Below are 23037 nucleotides of genomic sequence, written 5' to 3' on the forward strand. Positions count from 1 at the left end.
CCTACAGGAGGAGAGACACACCACACTAGGCGCTGAGCCTGCTCCCATCCTACAGGAGGAGAGAAAACACACATAGGCCTGAGCCTAAGCCCTGCTCCCATCTACAGGAGGATGAGAACACACACATAGGCCTGAGCCTGATCCCATCCTACAGGAGGAGAGAAAACACACATAGGCCTGAGCCTGTCCTATCTACAGGAGGAGAGAAGACACACATAGGCCTGAGCCTGCTCTCATCCTAAGGAGGAGAGAACACACACATAGGCCTGAGCCTGCTCCTATCCTACACGAGGAGAGAACACACACATAGGCCTGAGCCTGCTCCTACCCTACAGGAGGAGAGAAGACACACATAGGCCTGAGCCTGCTCCTATCCTACAGGAAGAGAGAACACACACATAGGCCTGAGCCTGCTCCCATCCTACAGGAGGAGAGAAAACACACATAGGCCTGAGCCTAAGCCTGCTCCCATCCTACAGGAGGAGAGAACACACACATAGGCCTGAGCCTGCTCCTATCCTTCAGGAGGAGAGAACACACACATAGGCCTGAGCCTGCTCCTATCCTACACGAGGAGAGAACACACACACATAGGCCTGAGCCTGAGCCTGCTCCTATCCTACAGGAGGAGAGAACACACACATAGGCCTGAGCCTGCTCCTATCCTACACGAGGAGAGAACACACACATAGGCCTGAGCCTGCTCCTATCCTACAGGAGGAGAGAAAACACACATAGGCCTGAGCCTGCTCCCATCCTACAGGAGGAGAGAACACACACATAGGCCTGAGCCTGCTCCCATCCTACAGGAGGAGAGAAAACACACATAGGCCTGAGCCTGCTCCTATCCTACAGGAGGAGAGAACACACACATAGGCCTGAGCCTGCTCCCATCCTACAGGAGGAGAGAAAACACACATAGGCCTGAGCCTGAGCCTGCTCCTATCCTACAGGAGGAGAGAAGACACACATAGGCCTGAGCCTGCTCCTATCCTACACGAGGAGAGAACACACACATAGGCCTGAGCCTAAGCCTGCTCCCATCCTACAGGAGGAGAGAACACACACATAGGCCTGAGCCTGCTCCCATCCTACAGGAGGAGAGAACACACACATAGGCCTGAGCCTGCTCCCATCCTACAGGAGGAGAGAAAACACACATAGGCCTGAGCCTGCTCCTATCCTACATGAGGAGAGAACACACACATAGGCCTGAGCCTAAGCCTGCTCCCATCCTACAGGAGGAGAGAACACACACATAGGCCTGAGCCTGCTCCTATCCTACAGGAGGAGAGAACACACACATAGGCCTGAGCCTGCTCCTATCCTACACGAGGAGAGAACACACACATAGGCCTGAGCCTGCTCCTACCCTAACAGGAGGAGAGAAGACACACATAGGCTCTGAGCCTGCTCCTATCCTACAGAGAGAGAGACCACACATAGGCTGAGCCTGCTCCCATCCTACAGGAGGAGAGAAACACACATAGGCCTGAGCCTAAGCCTGCTCCATCCTACAGGAGGAGAGAACACACACATAGGCCTGAGCCTGCTCCCTATCCTTCAGAGGGAGAGACACCACCCATAGGCCTGAGCCTGCTCCTATCCTACACGAGGAGAGAACACACACCCATAGGCCTGAGCCTGAGCCTGCTCCTATCCTACAGGAGGAGAGAACACACACATAGGCCTGAGCCTGCTCCTATCCTACAGAGGAGGAGAACACACACATAGGCCTGAGCCTGCTCCTATCCTACAGGAGGAGAGAAAACACACATAGGCCTGAGCCTGCTCCCATCCTACAGGAGGAGAGAACACACACATAGGCCTGAGCCTGCTCCCATCCTACAGGAGGAGAGAAAACACACATAGGCCTGAGCCTGCTCCTATCCTACATGAGGAGAGAACACACACATAGGCCTGAGCCTGCTCCCATCCTACAGGAGGAGAGAAAACACACATAGGCCTGAGCCTGAGCCTGCTCCTATCCTACAGGAGGAGAGAAGACACACATAGGCCTGAGCCTGCTCCTATCCTACACGAGGAGAGAACACACACATAGGCCTGAGCCTAAGGCCTGCTCCATCCTACAGGAGGAGAGAACACACACATAGGCCTGAGCCTGCTCCTATCCTACACGAGGAGAGAACACACACACATAGGCCTGAGCCTAAGCCTGCTCCCATCCTACAGGAGGACGAGAACACACACATAGGCCTGAGCCTGCTCCCATCCTACAGGAGGAGAGAAAACACACATAGGCCTGAGCCTAAGCCTGCTCCCATCCTACAGGAGGAGAGAACACACACATAGGCCTGAGCCTGATCCCATCCTACAGGAGGAGAGAAAACACACATAGGCCTGAGCCTGCTCCTATCCTACAGGAGGAGAGAACACACACATAGGCCTGAGCCTGCTCCTATCCTACACGGGGAGAGAACACACACATAGGCCTGAGCCTGCTCCTATCCTACAGGAGGAGAGAACACACACATAGGCCTGAGCCTGCTCCCATCCTACAGGAGGAGAGAAGACACACATAGGCCTGAGCCTGCTCCTATCCTACAGGAGGAGAGAACACACACATAGGCCTGAGCCTAAGCCTGCTCCCATCCTACAGGAGGAGAGAAGACACACATAGGCCTGAGCCTGCTCCTATCCTACACGAGGAGAGAACACACACATAGGCCTGAGCCTGAGCCTGCTCCCATCCTACAGGAGGAGAGAACACACACATAGGCCTGAGCCTGCTCCCATCCTACAGGAGGAGAGAACACACACATAGGCCTGAGCCTGCTCCCATCCTACAGGAGGAGAGAACACACACATAGGCCTGAGCCTGCTCCCATCCTACAGGAGGAGAGAAAACACACATAGGCCTGAGCCTGCTCCTATCCTACAGGAGGAGAGAACACACACATAGGCCTGAGCCTGCTCCCATCCTACAGGAGGAGAGAAGACACACATAGGCCTGAGCCTGCTCCTATCCTACACGAGGAGAGAACACACACATAGGCCTGAGCCTAAGCCTGCTCCCATCCTACAGGAGGAGAGAAGACACACATAGGCCTGAGCCTGCTCCTATCCTACACGAGGAGAGAACACACACATAGGCCTGAGCCTGAGCCTGCTCCCATCCTACAGGAGGAGAGAACACACACATAGGCCTGAGCCTGCTCCCATCCTACAGGAGGAGAGAACACACACATAGGCCTGAGCCTGCTCCCATCCTACAGGAGGAGAGAAAACACACATAGGCCTGAGCCTGCTCCTATCCTACAGGAGGAGAGAACACACACATAGGCCTGAGCCTAAGCCTGCTCCCATCCTACAGGAGGAGAGAACACACACATAGGCCTGAGCCTGCTCCCATCCTACAGGAGGAGAGAAAACACACATAGGCCTGAGCCTGCTCCCATCCTACACGAGGAGAGAACACACACACATAGGCCTGAGCCTGCTCCCATCCTACAGGAGAGAACACACACACATAGGCCTGAGCCTGAGCCTGCTCCCATCCTACAGGAGGAGAGAACACACACATAGGCCTGAGCCTGCTCCCATCCTACAGGAGAGAACACACACATAGGCCTGAGCCTGCTCCCATCCTACAGGAGGAGAGAACACATACATAGGCCTGAGCCTGCTCCTATCCTACACGAGGAGAGAACACACACATAGGCCTGAGCCTGAGCCTGCTCCCATCCTACAGGAGGAGAGAACACACACATAGGCCTGAGCCTGCTCCCATCCTACAGGAGGAGAGAAAACACACATAGGCCTGAGCCTAAGCCTGCTCCCATCCTACAGGAGGAGAGAACACACACATAGGCCTGAGCCTGATCCCATCCTACAGGAGGAGAGAAAACACACATAGGCCTGAGCCTGCTCCTATCCTACAGGAGGAGAGAAGACACACATAGGCCTGAGCCTGCTCCTATCCTACAGGAGGAGAGAACACACACATAGGCCTGAGCCTGCTCCTATCCTACACGAGGAGAGAACACACACATAGGCCTGAGCCTGCTCCTACCCTACAGGAGGAGAGAAGACACACATAGGCCTGAGCCTGCTCCTATCCTACAGGAAGAGAGAACACACACATAGGCCTGAGCCTGCTCCCATCCTACAGGAGGAGAGAAAACACACATATGCCTGAGCCTAAGCCTGCTCCCATCCTACAGGAGGAGAGAACACACACATAGGCCTGAGCCTGCTCCTATCCTTCAGGAGGAGAGAACACACACATAGGCCTGAGCCTGCTCCTATCCTACACGAGGAGAGAACACACACACATAGGCCTGAGCCTGAGCCTGCTCCTATCCTACAGGAGGAGAGAACACACACATAGGCCTGAGCCTGCTCCTATCCTACGGAGGTAGAGAACACACACATAGGCCTGAGCCTAAGCCTGCTCCTATCCTACAGGAGGAGAGAAAACACACATAGGCCTGAGCCTGCTCCTATCCTACAGGAGGAGAGAACACACACATAGGCCTGAGCCTAAGCCTGCTCCCATCCTACAGGAGGAGAGAACACACACATAGGCCTGAGCCTGAGCCTGCTCCTATCCTACAGGAGGAGAGAATAAACACATAGGCCTGAGCCTGCTCCCATCCTACAGGAGGAGAGAACACACACATAGGCCTGAGCCTGCTCCCATCCTACAGGAGGAGAGAACACACACATAGGCCTGAGCCTAAGCCTGCTCCTATCCTACAGGAGGAGAGAAAACACACATAGGCCTGAGCCTGCTCCTATCCTACACGAGGAGAGAACACACACATAGGCCTGAGCCTGCTCCCATCCTACAGGAGGAGAGAAATCACACATAGGCCTGAGCCTGCTCCTATCCTACACGAGGAGAGAACACACACACACACACACATAGGCCTGAGCCTGAGCCTGAGCCTGCTCCTATCCTACAGGAGGAGAGAACACACACATAGGCCTGAGCCTGCTCCCATCCTACACGAGGAGAGAACACACACATAGGCCTGAGCCTGCTCCCATCCTACAGGAGGAGAGAAATCACACATAGGCCTGAGCCTGCTCCTATCCTACAGGAGGAGAGAACACACACATAGGCCTGAGCCTGCTCCTATCCTACAGGAGGAGAGAAGACACACATAGGCCTGAGCCTGCTCCCATCCTACAGAAGAAGAGAACAGACACATAGGCCTGAGCCTGAGCCTGCTTCTATCCTACAGGAGGAGAGAACACACACATAGGCCTGAGCCTAAGCCTGCTCCCATCCTACAGGAGGATAAAACACACATAGGCCTGAGCCTGCTGCCATCCTACAGGAGGAGAGAACACACACATAGGCCTGAGCCTAAGCCTGCTCCCCATCCTACAGGAGGAGGAGAACACACACATAGGCCTGAGCGCTAAGCCTGCTCCTATCCTACAGGAGGAGAGAACACACACATAGGCCTGAGCCTGCTCCCATCCTACACGAGGAGAGAACACACACATAGGCCTGAGCCTGCTCCCATCCTACAGCAGGAGAGAAAACACACATAGGCCTGAGCCTGCTCCTATCCTACACGAGGAGAGAACACACACACATAGGCCTGAGCCTGAGCCTGCTCCTATCCTACAGGAGGAGAGAACACACACATAGGCCTGAGCCTGCTCCTATCCTAATGAAGGAGAGAACACACACATAGGCCTGAGCCTGCTCCCATCCTACAGAAGGAGAGAAAACACACACAGGCCTGAGCCTGCTCCCATCCTATATGAGGAGAGAACACACACACACATAGGCCTGAGCCTGCTCCCATCCTACAGGAGGAGAGAACACACACAAAGGCCTGAGCCTGCTCCTATCCTACAGAAGGAGAGAAAACACACACAGGCCTGAGCCTGCTCCCATCCTATATGAGGAGAGAACACACACACACATAGGCCTGAGCCTGCTCCCATCCTACAGGAGGAGAGAACACACACAAAGGCCTGAGCCTGCTCCTATCCTACAGGAGGAGAGAACACACACATAGGCCTGAGCCTGAGCCTGCTCCTATACTACAGGAGGAGACAACACACACATAGGCCTGAGCCTGAGCCTGCTCCCATCCTACAGGAGGAGAGAACACACACATAGGCCTGAGCCTGCTCCCATCCTACAGGAGGAGAGAAGACACACATAGGCCTGAGCCTGCTCCCATCCTACAGAAGGAGAGAACAGACACATAGGCCTGAGCCTAAGCCTGCTCCTATTCTACAGGAGGAGAGAACACACACATAGGCCTGAGCCTGCTCCTATCCTACAGGAGGAGAGAACAGACACATAGGCCTGAGCCTGAGCCTGCTCCCATCCTAAAGGAGGAGAGAACACACACACATAGGCCTGAGCCCTGCTCCTATCCCTACAGGAGTAGACATAGCCTGAGCCTTCCCTACAGAGTAGAGCACACACATCATAGGCCTGAGCTCTGCTCCCTATCCTACAGGAAGAGAGAAACACACACATAGGCCCTGAGCCTAGCCTCCCTATCCTACAGGAGGAGAGAAAAACAACACATAGGCCTGAGCCTAATCCTGCTCCCTATCCTAACACGGAAGGAGGAGAACACACGACATAGGCCTGAAGCCTGCTCGCTCCATCCTACAGGGAGGAGAGGAACAATCCACACATAGGCCTGAGCCTGCTCCCTATCCTACACGAGGAGGGAACCACTCACACATCACACCTAGGCTGAGCCTGAAGCCTGTAGCCTGCTCCTATCCTACAGGAGGAGAGAACACACACATAGGCCTGAGCCTGCTTCCTATTCCTACACGAGTGAGAGAACACACACATAGGCCTGAGCCTGCTCCATCCTACAGGAGGAGAGAAAACACACATAGGCCTGAGCCTGCTCCCATCCTATATGAGGAGAGAACACACACATAGGCCTGAGCCTGCTCCCATCCTACAGGAGGAGAGAACACACACATAGGCCTGAGCCTGCTCCTATCCTACAGGAGGAGAGAACACACACATAGGCCTGAGCCTGCTTCTATCCTACACGAGGAGAGAACACACACATAGGCCTGAGCCTGCTCCCATCCTACAGGAGGAGAGAAAACACATATAGGCCTGAGCCTGCTCCTATCCTACACGAGGAGAGAACACACACATAGGCCTGAGCCTGAGCCTGCTCCTATCCTACAGGAGGAGAAACACACACATAGGCCTGAGCCTGCTCCCATCCTACAGGAGGAGAGAACACACACATAGGCCTGAGCCTGCTCCTATCCTACAGGAGGAGAGAACACACACATAGGCCTGAGCCTGCTCCCATCCTACAGGAGGAGAGGACACAGACAAAGGCCTGAGCCTGCTCCTATCCTACAGGAGGAGAGAACACACACATAGGCCTGAGCCTGAGCCTGCTCCTATCCTACAGGAGGAGAGAACACACGCATAGGCCTGAGCCTGCTCCTATCCTACAGGAGGAGACAACACACACATATGCCTGAGCCTGCTCCCATCCTACACGAGGAGAGAACAGACACATAGGCCTGAGCCTAAGCCTGCTCCTATTCTACAGGAGGAGAGAACACACACATAGGCCTGAGCCTAAGCCTGCTCCCATCCTACAGGAGGATAAAACACACATAGGCCTGAGCCTGCTCCCATCCTACAGGAGGAGAGAACACACACATAGGCCTGAGCCTGCTCCCATCCTACAGGAGGAGAGAACACACACATAGGCCTGAGCCTAAGCCTGCTCCCATCCTACAGGAGGAGAGAACACACACACATAGGCCTGAGCCTAAGCCTGCTCCTATCCCACAGGAGGAGAGAAAACACACATAGGCCTGAGCCTGCTCCTATCCTACACGAGGAGAGAACACACACATAGGCCTGAGCCTGCTGCCATCCGAAAGGAGGAGAGAACACACACATAGGCCTGAGCCTAAGCCTGCTCCCATCCTACAGGAGGAGAGAACACACACATAGGCCTGAGCCTAAACCTGCTCCTATCCTACAGGAGGAGAGAAAACACACATAGGCCTGAGCCTGCTCCTATCCTACACGAGCAGAGAACACACACATAGGCCTGAGCCTGCTCCTATCCTAAAGGAGGAGAGAACACACACATAGGCCTGAGCCTGCTCCTATCCTACAGGAGGAGAAACACACACATAGGCCTGAGCCTGCTCCCATCCTACAGGAGGAGAGAAAACACACATAGGCCTGAGCCTGCTCCTATTCTACAGGAGGAGAGAACACACACATAGGCCTGAGCCTGCTCCTATCCTACAGGAGGAGATAACACACACATAGGCCTGAGCCTGCTCCTATCCTACAGGAGGAGAGAACACACACATAGGCCTGAGCCTGCTCCCATCCTACAGGAGGAGAGAAGACACACATAGGCCTGAGCCTGCTCCCATCCTACAGGAGGAGAGAAGACACACATAGTCCTGAGCCTGCTTCCATCCTACAGAAGGAGAGAACACACACATAGGCCTGAGCCTGCTCCTATCCTACAGGAGGAGAGAACACACACATAGGCCTGAGCCTAAGCCTGCTCCCATCCTACAGGAGGATAAAACACACATAGGCCTGAGTCTGCTGCCATCCTACAGGAGGAGAGAACACACACATAGGCCTGAGCCTAAGCCTGCTCCCATCCTACAGGAGGAGAGAACACACACATAGGCCTGAGCCTAAGCCTGCTCCTATCCTTCAGGAGGAGAGAAAACACACATAGGCCTGAGCCTGCTCCTATCCTACACGAGGAGAGAACACACACATAGGCCTGAGCCTGCTCCCATCTTACAGGAGGAGAGAAAACACACATAGGCCTGAGCCTGCTCCTATCCTTCAGGAGGAGAGAAAACACACATAGGCCTGAGCCTGCTCCTATCCTACACGAGGAGAGAACACACACATAGGCCTGAGCCTAAGCCTGCTCCCATCCTACAGGAGGAGAGAACACACACATAGGCCTGAGCCTAAGCCTGCTCCTATCCTTCAGGAGGAGAGAAAACACACATAGGCCTGAGCCTGCTCCTATCCTACACGAGGAGAGAACACACACATAGGCCTGAGCCTGCTCCCATCTTACAGGAGGAGAGAAAACACACATAGGCCTGAGCCTGCTCCTATCCTACACGAGGAGAGAACACACACACATAGGCCTGAGCCTGAGCCTGCTCCTATCCTACAGGAGGAGAGAACACACACATAGGCCTGAGCCTGCTCCTATCCTACAGGAGGAGAGAACACACACATAGGCCTGAGCCAGCTCCCATCCTACAGGAGGAGAGAAAACACACATAAGCCTGAGCCTGCTCCCATCCTACAGGAGGAGAGAACACACACATAGGCCTGAGCCTGCTCCCATCCTACAGGAGGAGAGAACACACACATAGGCCTGAGCCTGCTCCTATCCTACAGGAGGAGAGAACACACACATAGGCCTGAGCCTGAGCCTGCTCCTATCCTACAGGAGGAGAGAACACACACATAGGCCTGAGCCTGCTCCGATCCTACAGGAGGAGAGAAAACACACATAGGCCTGAGCCTGCTCCCATCCTATATGAGGAGAGAACACACACATAGGCCTGAGCCTGCTCCCATCCTACAGGAGGAGAGAATACACACATAGGCCTGAGCCTGCTCCCATCCTATATGAGGAGAGAACACACACATAGGCCTGAGCCTGCTCCCATCCTACAGGAGAGAAAACACACACATAGGCCTGAGCCTGCTCCTATCCTACACGAGGAGAGAACACACACACATAGGCCTGAGCCTGCTCCTATCCTGCAGGAGGAGAGAACACACACATAGGCCTGAGCCTGCTCCCATCCTACAGGAGGAGAGAAAACACACATAAGCTTTAGTCTGCTCCCATCCTATACGAGGAGAGAACACACACATAGGCCTGAGCCTGCTCCCATCCTACAGGAGGAGAGAACAAACACACATAGGCCTGAGCCTGCTCCCATCCTACAGGGGGAGAGAACACACACATAGGCCTGAGCCTGCTCCCATCCTATAGGAGGAGAGAGAACACACATAGGCCTGAGCCTGCTCCCATCCTACAGGAGAGAACACACACACATAGGCCTGAGCCTGCTCCCATCCTATAGGAGGAGAGAGAACACACATAGGCCTGAGCCTGCTCCCATCCTACAGGAGAGAACACACACACATAGGCCTAAGCCTGCTCCTATCCTACAGGAGGAGAGAACACACACATAGGCCTGAGCCTGAGCCTGCTCCTATCCTACAGGAGGAGAGAACACACACATAGGCCTGAGCCTGCTCCTATCCTACAGGAGGAGAGAACACACACATAGGCCAGAGCCTGCTCCTATCCTACACGAGGAGAGAACACACACATAGGCCTGAGCCTGCTCCCATCCTACAGGAGGAGAGAACACACACATAGGCCTGAGCCTGCTCCCATCCTACACGAGGAGAGAACACACACATAGGCCTGAGCCTGCTCCCATCCTACAGGAGGAGAGAACACACACACATAGGCCTGAGCCTAAGCCTGCTCCCATCCTGCAGGAGGAGAGAACACGCACAGAGGCCCGAGCCTGCTCCCATCCTACAGGAGGAGAGAACACACACATAGGCCTGAGCCTGCTCCCATCCTACAGGAGGAGAGAAGACACACATAGGCCTGAGCCTGCTCCTATCCTACACGAGGAGAGAACACACACACATAGGCCTGAGCCTGCTCCTATCCTACACGAGGAGAGAACACACACACATAGGCCTGAGCCTGCTCCCATCCTACACGAGGAGAGAACATACACATATAGGCCTGAGCCTGCTCCCATCCTACAGGAGGAGAGAACACACATAGGCCTGAGCCTGCTCCCATCCTACAGGAGGAGAGAACACACACATAGGCCTGAGCCTGCTCCTATCCTACACGGGGAGAGAACACACACATAGGCCTGAGCCTGCTCCCATCCTACAGGAGGAGAGAACACACATAGGCCTGAGCCTGCTCCCATCCTACAGGAGGAGAGAACACACACATAGGCCTGAGCCTGCTCTCATCTTACAGGAGGAGAGAACACACACATAGGCCTGAGCCTGCTCCTATCCTACAGGAGAAGAGAACACACACATAGGCCTGAGCCTGATCCCATCCTACAGGAGGAGAGAACACACACATAGGCCTGAGCCTGCTCCCATCCTACAGGAGGAGAGAACACACACATAGGCCTGAGCCTGCTCCCATCCTACAGGAGGAGAGAACACACATAGGCCTGAGCCTGCTCCCATCCTACAGGAGGAGAGAACACACACATAGGCCTGAGCCTGAGCCTGCTCCCATCCTACAGGAGGAGAGAACACACACATAGGCCTGAGCCTGCTCCTATCCTACAGGAGGAGAGAAAACACACATAGGCCTGAGCCTGCTCCCATCCTACAGGAGGAGAGAACACACACATAGGCCTGAGCCTGCTCCTATCCTACAGGAGGAGAGAACACACACATAGGCCTGAGCCTGCTCCCATCCTACAGGAGGAGAGAACACACACATAGGCCTGAGCCTGCTCCCATCCTGCAGGAGGAGAGAACACACACATAGGCCTGAGCCTGAGCCTGCTCCCATCCTACAGGAGGAGAGAACACACACATAGGCCTGAGACTGCTCCCATCCTACAGGAGGAGAGAACACACACATAGGCCTGAGCCTGCTCCTATCCTACAGGAGGAGAGAACACACACATAGGCCTGAGCCTGATCCCATCCTACAGGAGGAGAGAACACACACATAGGCCTGAGCCTAAGCCTGCTCCTATCCTACAGGAGGAGAGAACACACACATAGGCCTGAGCCTGCTCCCATCCTACAGGAGGAGAGAACACACACATAGGCCTGAGCCTGCTCCTATCCTACAGGAGGAGAGAACACACACATAGGTGAGCTCTAATCAGCCTGAGAGGGCAAATGCTCTGCAGGGCTGCAGGTGGTCGCTCTCAGCCAGGAGGTATCAGCCTGTGGGTTTGGTGGGAGCTGTGAATGCAGCCGCTGCTGGAGCTAATACACACCCTGCGGTATCCAGGTGAGAGACGCCGTGTTATATAGTGTCAGATAGGTGAGAGACGCCGCCATGTTATATAGTGTCAGATAGGTGAGAGACGCCGCCATGTTATATAGTGTCAGATAGGTGAGAGACGCCGCCATGTTATATAGTGTCAGATAGGTGAGAGACGCCGCCATGTTATATAGTGTCAGATAGGTGAGAGACGCCGCCATGTTATATAGTGTCAGATAGGTGAGAGACGCCGTGTTATATAGTGTCAGATAGGTGAGAGACGCCGCCATGTTATATAGTGTCAGATAGGTGAGAGACGCCATGTTATATAGTGTCAGATAGGTGAGAGACGCCGTGTTATATAGTGTCAGATAGGTGAGAGACGCCGCCATGTTATATAGTGTCAGATAGGTGAGAGACGCCGCCATGTTATATAGTGTCAGATAGGTGAGAGACGCCGCCATGTTATATAGTGTCAGATAGGTGAGAGACGCCATGTTATATAGTGTCAGATAGGTGAGAGACGTCATGTTATATAGTGTCAGATAGGTGAGAGACGCCGCCATGTTATATAGTGTCAGATAGGTGAGAGACGCCGCCATGTTATATAGTGTCAGATAGGTGAGAGACGCCATGTTATATAGTGTCAGATAGGTGAGAGACGCCATGTTATATAGTGTCAGATAGGTGAGAGACGCCATGTTATATAGTGTCAGATAGGTGAGAGACGCCGCCATGTTATATAGTGTCAGATAGGTGAGAGACGCCGTGTTATATAGTGTCAGATAGGTGAGAGACGCCATGTTATATAGTGTCAGATAGGTGAGAGACGCCATGTTATATAGTGTCAGATAGGTGAGAGACGCCATGTTATATAGTGTCAGATAGGTGAGAGACGCCGCCATGTTATATAGTGTCAGATAGGTGAGAGACGCCGCCATGTTATATAGTGTCAGATAGGTGAGAGACGCCATGTTATATAGTGTCAGATAGGTGAGAGACGCCGCCATGTTATATAGTGTCAGATAGGTGAGAGACGCCGCCATGTTATATAGTGTCAGATAGGTGAGAGACGCCATGTTATATAGTGTCAGATAGGTGAGAGACGCCGCCATGTTATATAGTGTCAGATAGGTGAGAGACGCCGTGTTATATAGTGTCAGATAGGTGAGAGACGCCGCCATGTTATATAGTGTCAGATAGGTGAGAGACGCCGCCATGTTATATAGTGTCAGATAGGTGAGAGACGCCGTGTTATATAGTGTCAGATAGGTGAGAGACGCCGCCATGTTATATAGTGTCAGATAGGTGAGAGACGCCATGTTATATAGTGTCAGATAGGTGAGAGACGCCGCCATGTTATATAGTGTCAGATAGGTGAGAGACGCCGTGTTATATAGTGTCAGATAGGTGAGAGACGCCGCCATGTTATATAGTGTCAGATAGGTGAGAGACGCCGCCATGTTATATAGTGTCAGATAGGTGAGGTCAGATAGGTGAGAGACGCCATGTTATATAGTGTCAGATAGGTGAGAGACGCCATGTTATATAGTGTCAGATAGGTGAGAGACGCCATGTTATATAGTGTCAGATAGGTGAGAGATGCCGCCATGTTATATAGTGTCAGATAGGTAAGAGACGCCGCCATGTTATATAGTGTCAGATAGGTGAGAGACGCCGCCATGTTATATAGTGTCAGATAGGTGAGAGACACCATGTTATATAGTGTCAGATAGGTGAGAGACGCCATGTTATATAGTGTCAGATAGGTGAGAGACGCCGCCATGTTATATAGTGTCAGATAGGTGAGAGACGCCATGTTATATAGTGTCAGATAGGTGAGAGACGCCGTGTTATATAGTGTCAGATAGGTGAGAGACGCCGCCATGTTATATAGTGTCAGATAGGTGAGAGACGCCATGTTATATAGTGTCAGATAGGTGAGAGACGCCGCCGTGTTATATAGTGTCAGATAGGTGAGAGACGCCATGTTATATAGTGTCAGATAGGTGAGAGACGCCATGTTATATAGTGTCAGATAGGTGAGAGACGCCGCCATGTTATATAGTGTCAGATAGGTGAGAGACGCCGCCATGTTATATAGTGTCAGATAGGTGAGAGACGCCATGTTATATAGTGTCAGATAGGTGAGAGACGCCGCCATGTTATATAGTGTCAGATAGGTGAGAGACGCCGTGTTATATAGTGTCAGATAGGTGAGAGACGCCGCCATGTTATATAGTGTCAGATAGGTGAGAGACGCCATGTTATATAGTGTCAGATAGGTGAGAGACGCCGCCATGTTATATAGTGTCAGATAGGTGAGAGACGCCGCCATGTTATATAGTGTCAGATAGGTGAGAGACGCCGCCATGTTATATAGTGTCAGATAGGTGAGAGACGCCGTGTTATATAGTGTCAGATAGGTGAGAGACGCCATGTTATATAGTGTCAGATAGGTGAGAGACGCCATGTTATATAGTGTCAGATAGGTGAGAGACGCCATGTTATATAGTGTCAGATAGGTGAGAGACGCCGCCATGTTATATAGTGTCAGATAGGTGAGAGACGCCATGTTATATAGTGTCAGATAAGTGAGAGACGCCGCCATGTTATATAGTGTCAGATAGGTGAGAGACGCCATGTTATATAGTGTCAGATAGGTGAGAGACGCCGCCATGTTATATAGTGTCAGATAGGTGAGAGACGCCGCCATGTTATATAGTGTCAGATAGGTGAGAGACGCCATGTTATATAGTGTCAGATAGGTGAGAGACGCCGCCATGTTATATAGTGTCAGATAGGTGAGAGACGCCGCCATGTTATATAGTGTCAGATAGGTGAGAGACGCCGCCATGTTATATAGTGTCAGATAGGTGAGAGACGCCATGTTATATAGTGTCAGATAGGTGAGAGACGCCATGTTATATAGTGTCAGATAGGTGAGAGACGCCGCCATGTTATATAGTGTCAGATAGGTGAGAGACGCCATGTTATATAGTGTCAGATAGGTGAGAGACGCCGCCATGTTATATAGTGTCATATAGGTGAGAGACGCCGCCATGTTATATAGTGTCAGATAGGTGAGAGACGCCGTGTTATATAGTGTCAGATAGGTGAGAGACGCCGCCATGTTATATAGTGTCAGATAGGTGAGAGACGCCGCCATGTTATATAGTGTCAGATAGGTGAGAGACACCGCCATGTTATATAGTGTCAGATAGGTGAGAGACGCCGCCATGTTATATAGTGTCAGATAGGTGAGAGACGCCGTGTTATATAGTGTCAGATAGGTGAGAGACGCCATGTTATATAGTGTCAGATAGGTGAGAGACGCCATGTTATATAGTGTCAGATAGGTGAGAGACGCCATGTTATATAGTGTCAGATAGGTGAGAGACGCCGCCATGTTATATAGTGTCAGATAGGTGAGAGACGCCATGTTATATAGTGTCAGATAGGTGAGAGACGCCATGTTATATAGTGTCAGATAAGTGAGAGACGCCGCCATGTTATATAGTGTCAGATAGGTGAGAGACGCCATGTTATATAGTGTCAGATAGGTGAGAGACGCCGCCATGTTATATAGTGTCAGATAGGTGAGAGACGCCGCCATGTTATATAGTGTCAGATAGGTGAGAGACGCCATGTTATATAGTGTCAGATAGGTGAGAGACGCCGCCATGTTATATAGTGTCAGATAGGTGAGAGACGCCGCCATGTTATATAGTGTCAGATAGGTGAGAGACGCCATGTTATATAGTGTCAGATAGGTGAGAGACGCCATGTTATATAGTGTCAGATAGGTGAGAGACGCCGCCATGTTATATAGTGTCAGATAGGTGAGAGACGCCATGTTATATAGTGTCAGATAGGTGAGAGACGCCGCCATGTTATATAGTGTCATATAGGTGAGAGACGCCGCCATGTTATATAGTGTCAGATAGGTGAGAGACGCCGTGTTATATAGTGTCAGATAGGTGAGAGACGCCGCCATGTTATATAGTGTCAGATAGGTGAGAGACGCCGCCATGTTATATAGTGTCAGATAGGTGAGAGACACCGCCATGTTATATAGTGTCAGATAGGTGAGAGACGCCATGTTATATAGTGTCAGATAGGTGAGAGACGCCGTGTTATATAGTGTCAGATAGGTGAGAGACGCCATGTTATATAGTGTCAGATAGGTGAGAGACGCCATGTTATATAGTGTCAGATAGGTGAGAGACGCCATGTTATATAGTGTCAGATAGGTGAGAGACGCCGCCATGTTATATAGTGTCAGATAGGTGAGAGATGCCGCCATGTTATATAGTGTCAGATAGGTGAGAGATGCCGCCATGTTATATAGTGTCAGATAGGTGAGAGATGCCGCCATGTTATATAGTGTCAGATAGGTGAGAGACGCCATGTTATATAGTGTCAGATAGGTGAGAGACGCCGCCATGTTATATAGTGTCAGATAGGTGAGAGACGCCGTGTTATATAGTGTCAGATAGGTGAGAGACGCCGCCATGTTATATAGTGTCAGATAGGTGAGAGACGCCGCCATGTTATATAGTGTCAGATAGGTGAGAGACGCCATGTTATATAGTGTCAGATAGGTGAGAGACGCCATGTTATATAGTGTCAGATAGGTGAGAGACGCCGTGTTATATAGTGTCAGATAGGTGAGAGACGCCGCCATGTTATATAGTGTCAGATAGGTTAGAGACGCCATGTTATATAGTGTCAGATAGGTGAGAGACGCCATGTTATATAGTGTCAGATAGGTGAGAGACGCCGCCATGTTATATAGTGTCAGATAGGTGAGAGACGCCGTGTTATATAGTGTCAGATAGGTGAGAGACGCCGCCATGTTATATAGTGTCAGATAGGTGAGAGACGCCGCCATGTTATATAGTGTCAGATAGGTGAGAGACGCCGCCATGTTATATAGTGTCAGATAGGTGAGAGACGCCGCCATGTTATATAGTGTCAGATAGGTGAGAGACGCCGCCATGTTATATAGTGTCAGATAGGTGAGAGACGCCATGTTATATAGTGTCAGATAGGAGAGAGACGCCGCCATGTTATATAGTGTCAGATAGGTGAGAGACGCCATGTTATATAGTGTCAGATAGGTGAGAGACGCCGCCATGTTATATAGTGTCAGATAGGTGAGAGACGCCGCCATGTTATATAGTGTCAGATAGGTGAGAGACGCCGTGTTATATAGTGTCAGATAGGTGAGAGACGCCATGTTATATAGTGTCAGATAGGTGAGAGACGCCGCCATGTTATATAGTGTCAGATAGGTGAGAGATGCCGCGTTATATAGTGTCAGATAGGTGAGAGACGCCGCCATGTTATATAGTGTCAGATAGGTGAGAGACGCCGCCATGTTATATAGTGTCAGATAGGTGAGAGACGCCATGTTATATAGTGTCAGATAGGTGAGAGACGCCGCCATGTTATATAGTGTCAGATAGGTGAGAGACGCCGCCATGTTATATAGTGTCAGATAGGTGAGAGACGCCGCCATGTTATATAGTGTCAGATAGGTGAGAGACGCCGCCATGTTATATAGTGTCAGATAGGTGAGAGACGCCATGTTATATAGTGTCAGATAGGTGAGAGACGCCATGTTATATAGTGTCAGATAGGTGAGAGATGCCGCCATGTTATATAGTGTCAGATAGGTGAGAGACGCCGCCATGTTATATAGTGTCAGATAGGTGAGAGACGCCGCCATGTTATATAGTGTCAGATAGGTGAGAGACGCCGCCATGTTATATAGTGTCAGATAGGTGAGAGACGCCTCCATGTTATATAGTGTCAGATAGGTGAGAGACGCCGCCATGTTATATAGTGTCAGATAGGTGAGAGACGCCGCCATGTTATATAGTGTCAGATAGGTGAGAGACGCCGCCATGTTATATAGTGTCAGATAGGTGAGAGACGCCATGTTATATAGTGTCAGATAGGTGAGAGACGCCGCCATGTTATCTAGTGTCAGATAGGTGAGAGACGCCATGTTATATAGTGTCAGATAGGTGAGAGACGCCGCCATGTTATATAGTGTCAGATAGGTGAGAGACGCCATGTTATATAGTGTCAGATAGGTGAGAGACGCCATGTTATATAGTGTCAGATAGGTGAGAGACGCCGCCATGTTATCTAGTGTCAGATAGGTGAGAGACGCCATGTTATATAGTGTCAGATAGGTGAGAGACGCCGCCATGTTATATAGTGTCAGATAGGTGAGAGACGCCGCCATGTTATATAGTGTCAGATAGGTGAGAGACGCCGCCATGTTATATAGTGTCAGATAGGTGAGAGACGCCATGTTATATAGTGTCAGATAGGTGAGAGACGCCGCCATGTTATATAGTGTCAGATAGGTGAGAGACGCCATGTTATATAGTGTCAGATAGGTGAGAGACGCCGCCATGTTATATAGTGTCAGATAGGTGAGAGACGCCATGTTATATAGTGTCAGATAGGTGAGAGACGCCATGTTATATAGTGTCAGATAGGTGAGAGACGCCGCCATGTTATCTAGTGTCAGATAGGTGAGAGACGCCATGTTATATAGTGTCAGATAGGTGAGAGACGCCGCCATGTTATATAGTGTCAGATAGGTGAGAGACGCCGCCATGTTATATAGTGTCAGATAGGTGAGAGACGCCGCCATGTTATATAGTGTCAGATAGGTGAGAGACGCCGTGTTATATAGTGTCAGATAGGTGAGAGACGCCGTGTTATATAGTGTCAGATAGGTGAGAGACGCCGTGTTATATAGTGTCAGATAGGTGAGAGACGCCGCCATGTTATATAGTGTCAGATAGGTGAGAGACGCCGCCATGTTATATAGTGTCAAATAGGTGAGAGACGCCGCCATGTTATATAGTGTCAGATAGGTGAGAGACGCCATGTTATATAGTGTCAGATAGGTGAGAGACGCCGCCATGTTATATAGTGTCAGATAGGTGAGAGACGCCGTGTTATATAGTGTCATATAGGTGAGAGACGCCGTGTTATATAGTGTCAGATAGGTGAGAGACGCCGTGTTATATAGTGTCAGATAGGTGAGAGACGCCATGTTATATAGTGTCAGATAGGTGAGAGACGCCGTGTTATATAGTGTCAGATAGGTGAGAGACGCCGTGTTATATAGTGTCATATAGGTGAGAGACGCCGTGTTATATAGTGTCAGATAGGTGAGAGACGCCGCCATGTTATATAGTGTCAGATAGGTGAGAGACGCCGCCATGTTATATAGTGTCAGATAGGTGAGAGACGCCGCCATGTTATATAGTGTCAGATAGGTGAGAGTAGCCGCCATGTTATATAGTGTCAGATAGGTGAGAGACGCCGCCATGTTATATAGTGTCAGATAGGTGAGATACGCCGCCATGTTATATAGTGTCAGATAGGTGAGAGACGCCATGTTATATAGTGTCAGATAGGTGAGAGACGCCATGTTATATAGTGTCAGATAGGTGAGAGACGCCGCCATGTTATATAGTGTCAGATAGGTGAGAGACGCCGCCATGTTATATAGTGTCAGATAGGTGAGAGACGCCATGTTATATAGTGTCAGATAGGTGAGAGACGCCATGTTATATAGTGTCAGATAGGTGAGAGACGCCATGTTATATAGTGTCAGATAGGTGAGAGACGTCATGTTATATAGTGTCAGATAGGTGAGAGACGCCGCCATGTTATATAGTGTCAGATAGGTGAGAGACGCCGCCATGTTATATAGTGTCAGATAGGTGAGAGACGCCGCCATGTTATATAGTGTCAGATAGGTGAGAGACGCCGTGTTATATAGTGTCAGATAGGTGAGAGACGCCGCCATGTTATATAGTGTCAGATACTGTAGGTGAGAGAACCTGTTAGGAAGCGCCCAGACGGGTAAGAGCTTTTTGTTTGTTTGGTTCCTATAAGTGCGGTGTTGCTGTATTTCTGTTTGCTGGACGGTTTATGCTGCAAATAAACGCCAAGCTGATCTTTTATAAAGCCAAGTCTGATGTGAACTGTGTCCAAACACACCATCCCCTGGGAAGATCCCTACAATATATATATATATATATATATATATATATATATATATATATATATATATATAGTTAGCTATGTCTGTGCAGTCCTTGCTATACGTATATATTGTTATTGATGTCTGTGCAGTCCTTATTTTGGTGTAAAATTAGAGATGTAATTACCCACTTACCTTTCCAGGCTCCCCCAATAATACAGCTGTTATTTGTATAGCGCACACTGATCCTGCTGCGCGTTGCACAGTTTATACATATTGCTCCCAGCCCCCAATAGGGCTCAGAGAGGAAACGCTGACAGACATGGAGGGAAGAGACAAACTGCCCATGGTGGATATCCAGTGTCCCCCATGCTGCCCAGTGTCCCCCATGCTGCCCAGTGTCCCCCATGCTGCCCAGTGTCCCCCAGCGTTGTGCCCTCCACTCCCTGCAGCCACCTCGGGGACTTCTGATCCCAGCTCTTAGATATATCTATATATCTCTGTATACAAATATCACAGCAAGTCAGTATAATAAAATCCTTACAATGTTCCTGTATATATAGAAAGTAAAAGGAGGAAATAAAACGGCGCTGTCATGGGGAAGCCGATGCCGCAGTCCGTTTTCCGAACCGCGGCCTGGTTCCCCTGTACAGCGCCGTTCTATCCAGCGGTACCAGGCAGTGCTGAAGCACTGGAGGCCGGCCGGCCCGCCCCACGTGGGAGGGAATTCCCTCCCCTCTATCATGCGGCTCCGTTAGAATGAATGGAGCCGGGTCATAAAGGGGAGGGAATTCCCTCCCACGTGGGGCGGGCCGGCCGGCCTCCAGTGCTTCAGCACTGCCTGGTACTGCTGGATAGAACAGCGCTGTACACGGGAACCGGCCGTTCTATCGGTGTGTTAAATTCAAGAGGTTGTACCTGGTGGTACATCCTCTTTAAGGAGTACAGTAGTTTTTGAGCGATTACCTGTAGTCGCGGGTTGTTTGGGACCCGCTCTTCCCAATGACCATCCCACAGGACCTTCTTCCACTTATCCAGCTTATTATTCAGCATCGCTCTAGGTTCCTCATATCCAGGCCCGGATTGGTCATCTGGCAGAGCGGGTGAATGCCCGCTGGGCCGCCAGGATTACCAATCAGAGGGGCCGCTGGTCCCCCTGCACACCCCCTGCGCTGTTTACTCGGCCTCTGCTGGTGGGCTGGGCCGGCACATCCCCCCTCCCTCCCCGCTCTCACCCTTTAATCTGTGTAGCGGAGGTGCTGCATCGGCACCTCTGCTACAACTTACCCTGAGGAGGGCCGGCTGACGTCATTTCCCGGAGCCGCAGAGGATCAGCTTCCTGGAGGAAAGAGGAGAAGAAGCTGCTGCCGCCTGAGGTGAGGGGGCCCTTACTGCTATTAACAGAGAGCACTGCTTGGTGAGGAGAAAAGACTTCCCACCAAGATACAGCCCGAGCCTGCCCTCTCCCCTGCTGTGTAACCAGGCAACCAAGTCTCCTGAGCCCACACAGTGTCGTCATCATCTCCTTCCTGCAGTCGGAGGGGCGGGGGAGCACCATGCTGGCTGTGAGGGAGAGAAGTAATGGTTGCTTCTTGTCTTTGTGTGTGTGCATATGTGCACAGTGATAGTGTGTACCTATATAGTGTGTCCTAGTATGTAATGTGCACTGTATGTGTAGTGTGTGTGTGTGTATATATATATATATATATATATATATATATATATATACGATACATGTATGTACAGTATATATGTGTGTATATATATGTATGTACAGTATGTGTATATAGTGTATGCATGCCTCTGTAGTAGGTTTATGATATATTATATATACACACACAGGGGGAGATTTAACAAACATGGAGTAAAGTGAGACTGGCTCAGTCGCCCCCGGCAACCAATCAGATTCCACCTCTCATTCCTCACAGACTCTTTGGAAAATGAAAGGTGGAATCTGATTGGTTGCCGGGGGCGACTGAGCCAGTCTCACTTTACTCCATGTCTGATAAATCTCCCCCATATAGTCCATGTTCATACGCTGTTAGAGACCGTCCGTTCTCAGAGAGCGGCCGGTCTCAGAAAAGATCCTACCGGCCAGTACTACAGTACCAACCGGATGATCTTTAGCGCCGCTAAGTTCTGATGCGGGTGTATCTGTGTGCGCCCGCATCAGATCTCCCTGCACGCTCCATTGTGTGAACTGACAGGGTTTTCTGCGGCCGCTATTCATTGACATGTCAGTTTCTCACAACGCCACTAGGGATCCTGGCCGGAGTGTATACTATTTGTAACAACGGCCGTGATTTCTGCGGAACTTACATAGTGTGAACATAGCCATATACTGTACATGCATATATCATAACCATATATTATATATACACTGTACATATGTGAACAATATGTGTGTAGAGTATATAGTGTATACATGCCTCTGTATTATGATTATGATGGATGTATGTGCAGTAGGCATATGTGTATATCTATATCATAAAAATGAAAGTCTCTCTGTCTGTCTGCCTGAACCGTTTGACCCCAAATTTGGCCCACAGATACATTGGGTGTCCGGGAAGGTTATAGCGAAGGTCCCGTCCCCGCCAGATGTACAGGAGGGGAGGGGGAGGGGAAAGAGAGGCGCCCCATAGAGATGAATGGGAAAATCTCCTCACTGCACACAGGTGATATAATTAGCTGCAGCAGACACGGCAGTTGGAGCCTTAGCAACCAATAGGATTACTGCTTTCATTTTCACAGGGAGCAATGGTTGCTAGGGAAGCTGCCTCACAACATCCACAGTAATAACTGGTAGACCCCCTACTCCATCTATACAGTACAGGTATACAGGACCCCCTACTCCATCTATACAGTACAGGTATACAGGGCCCCCTACTCCATCTATACAGTACATGTATATACAGGACCCCCTACTACATCTATACAGTACATGTATATACAGGACCCCCTACTCCATCTATACAGTACATGTATACAGGACCCCCTACTCCA

At 50.7% G+C, this 23037-nt stretch overlaps 1 protein-coding gene across 1 annotated transcript in view; it reads left to right on the top strand.

Moving 5' to 3' along the window:
• LOC138782893 (cytochrome P450 11B, mitochondrial-like) overlaps window positions 1-23037 on the top strand; it is a 145707-nt gene that overhangs the window by 21875 nt on the left and 100795 nt on the right. The window contains exon 2 of the mRNA XM_069956835.1: window positions 21286-21410. Within this exon, the coding sequence (XP_069812936.1) occupies window positions 21286-21410 (125 nt within the window). The remainder of the gene's footprint in view (window positions 1-21285; window positions 21411-23037) is intronic.

Source organism: Dendropsophus ebraccatus, chromosome 2, assembly GCF_027789765.1.
Source record: "Dendropsophus ebraccatus isolate aDenEbr1 chromosome 2, aDenEbr1.pat, whole genome shotgun sequence".
NCBI lineage: Eukaryota > Metazoa > Chordata > Amphibia > Anura > Hylidae > Dendropsophus > Dendropsophus ebraccatus.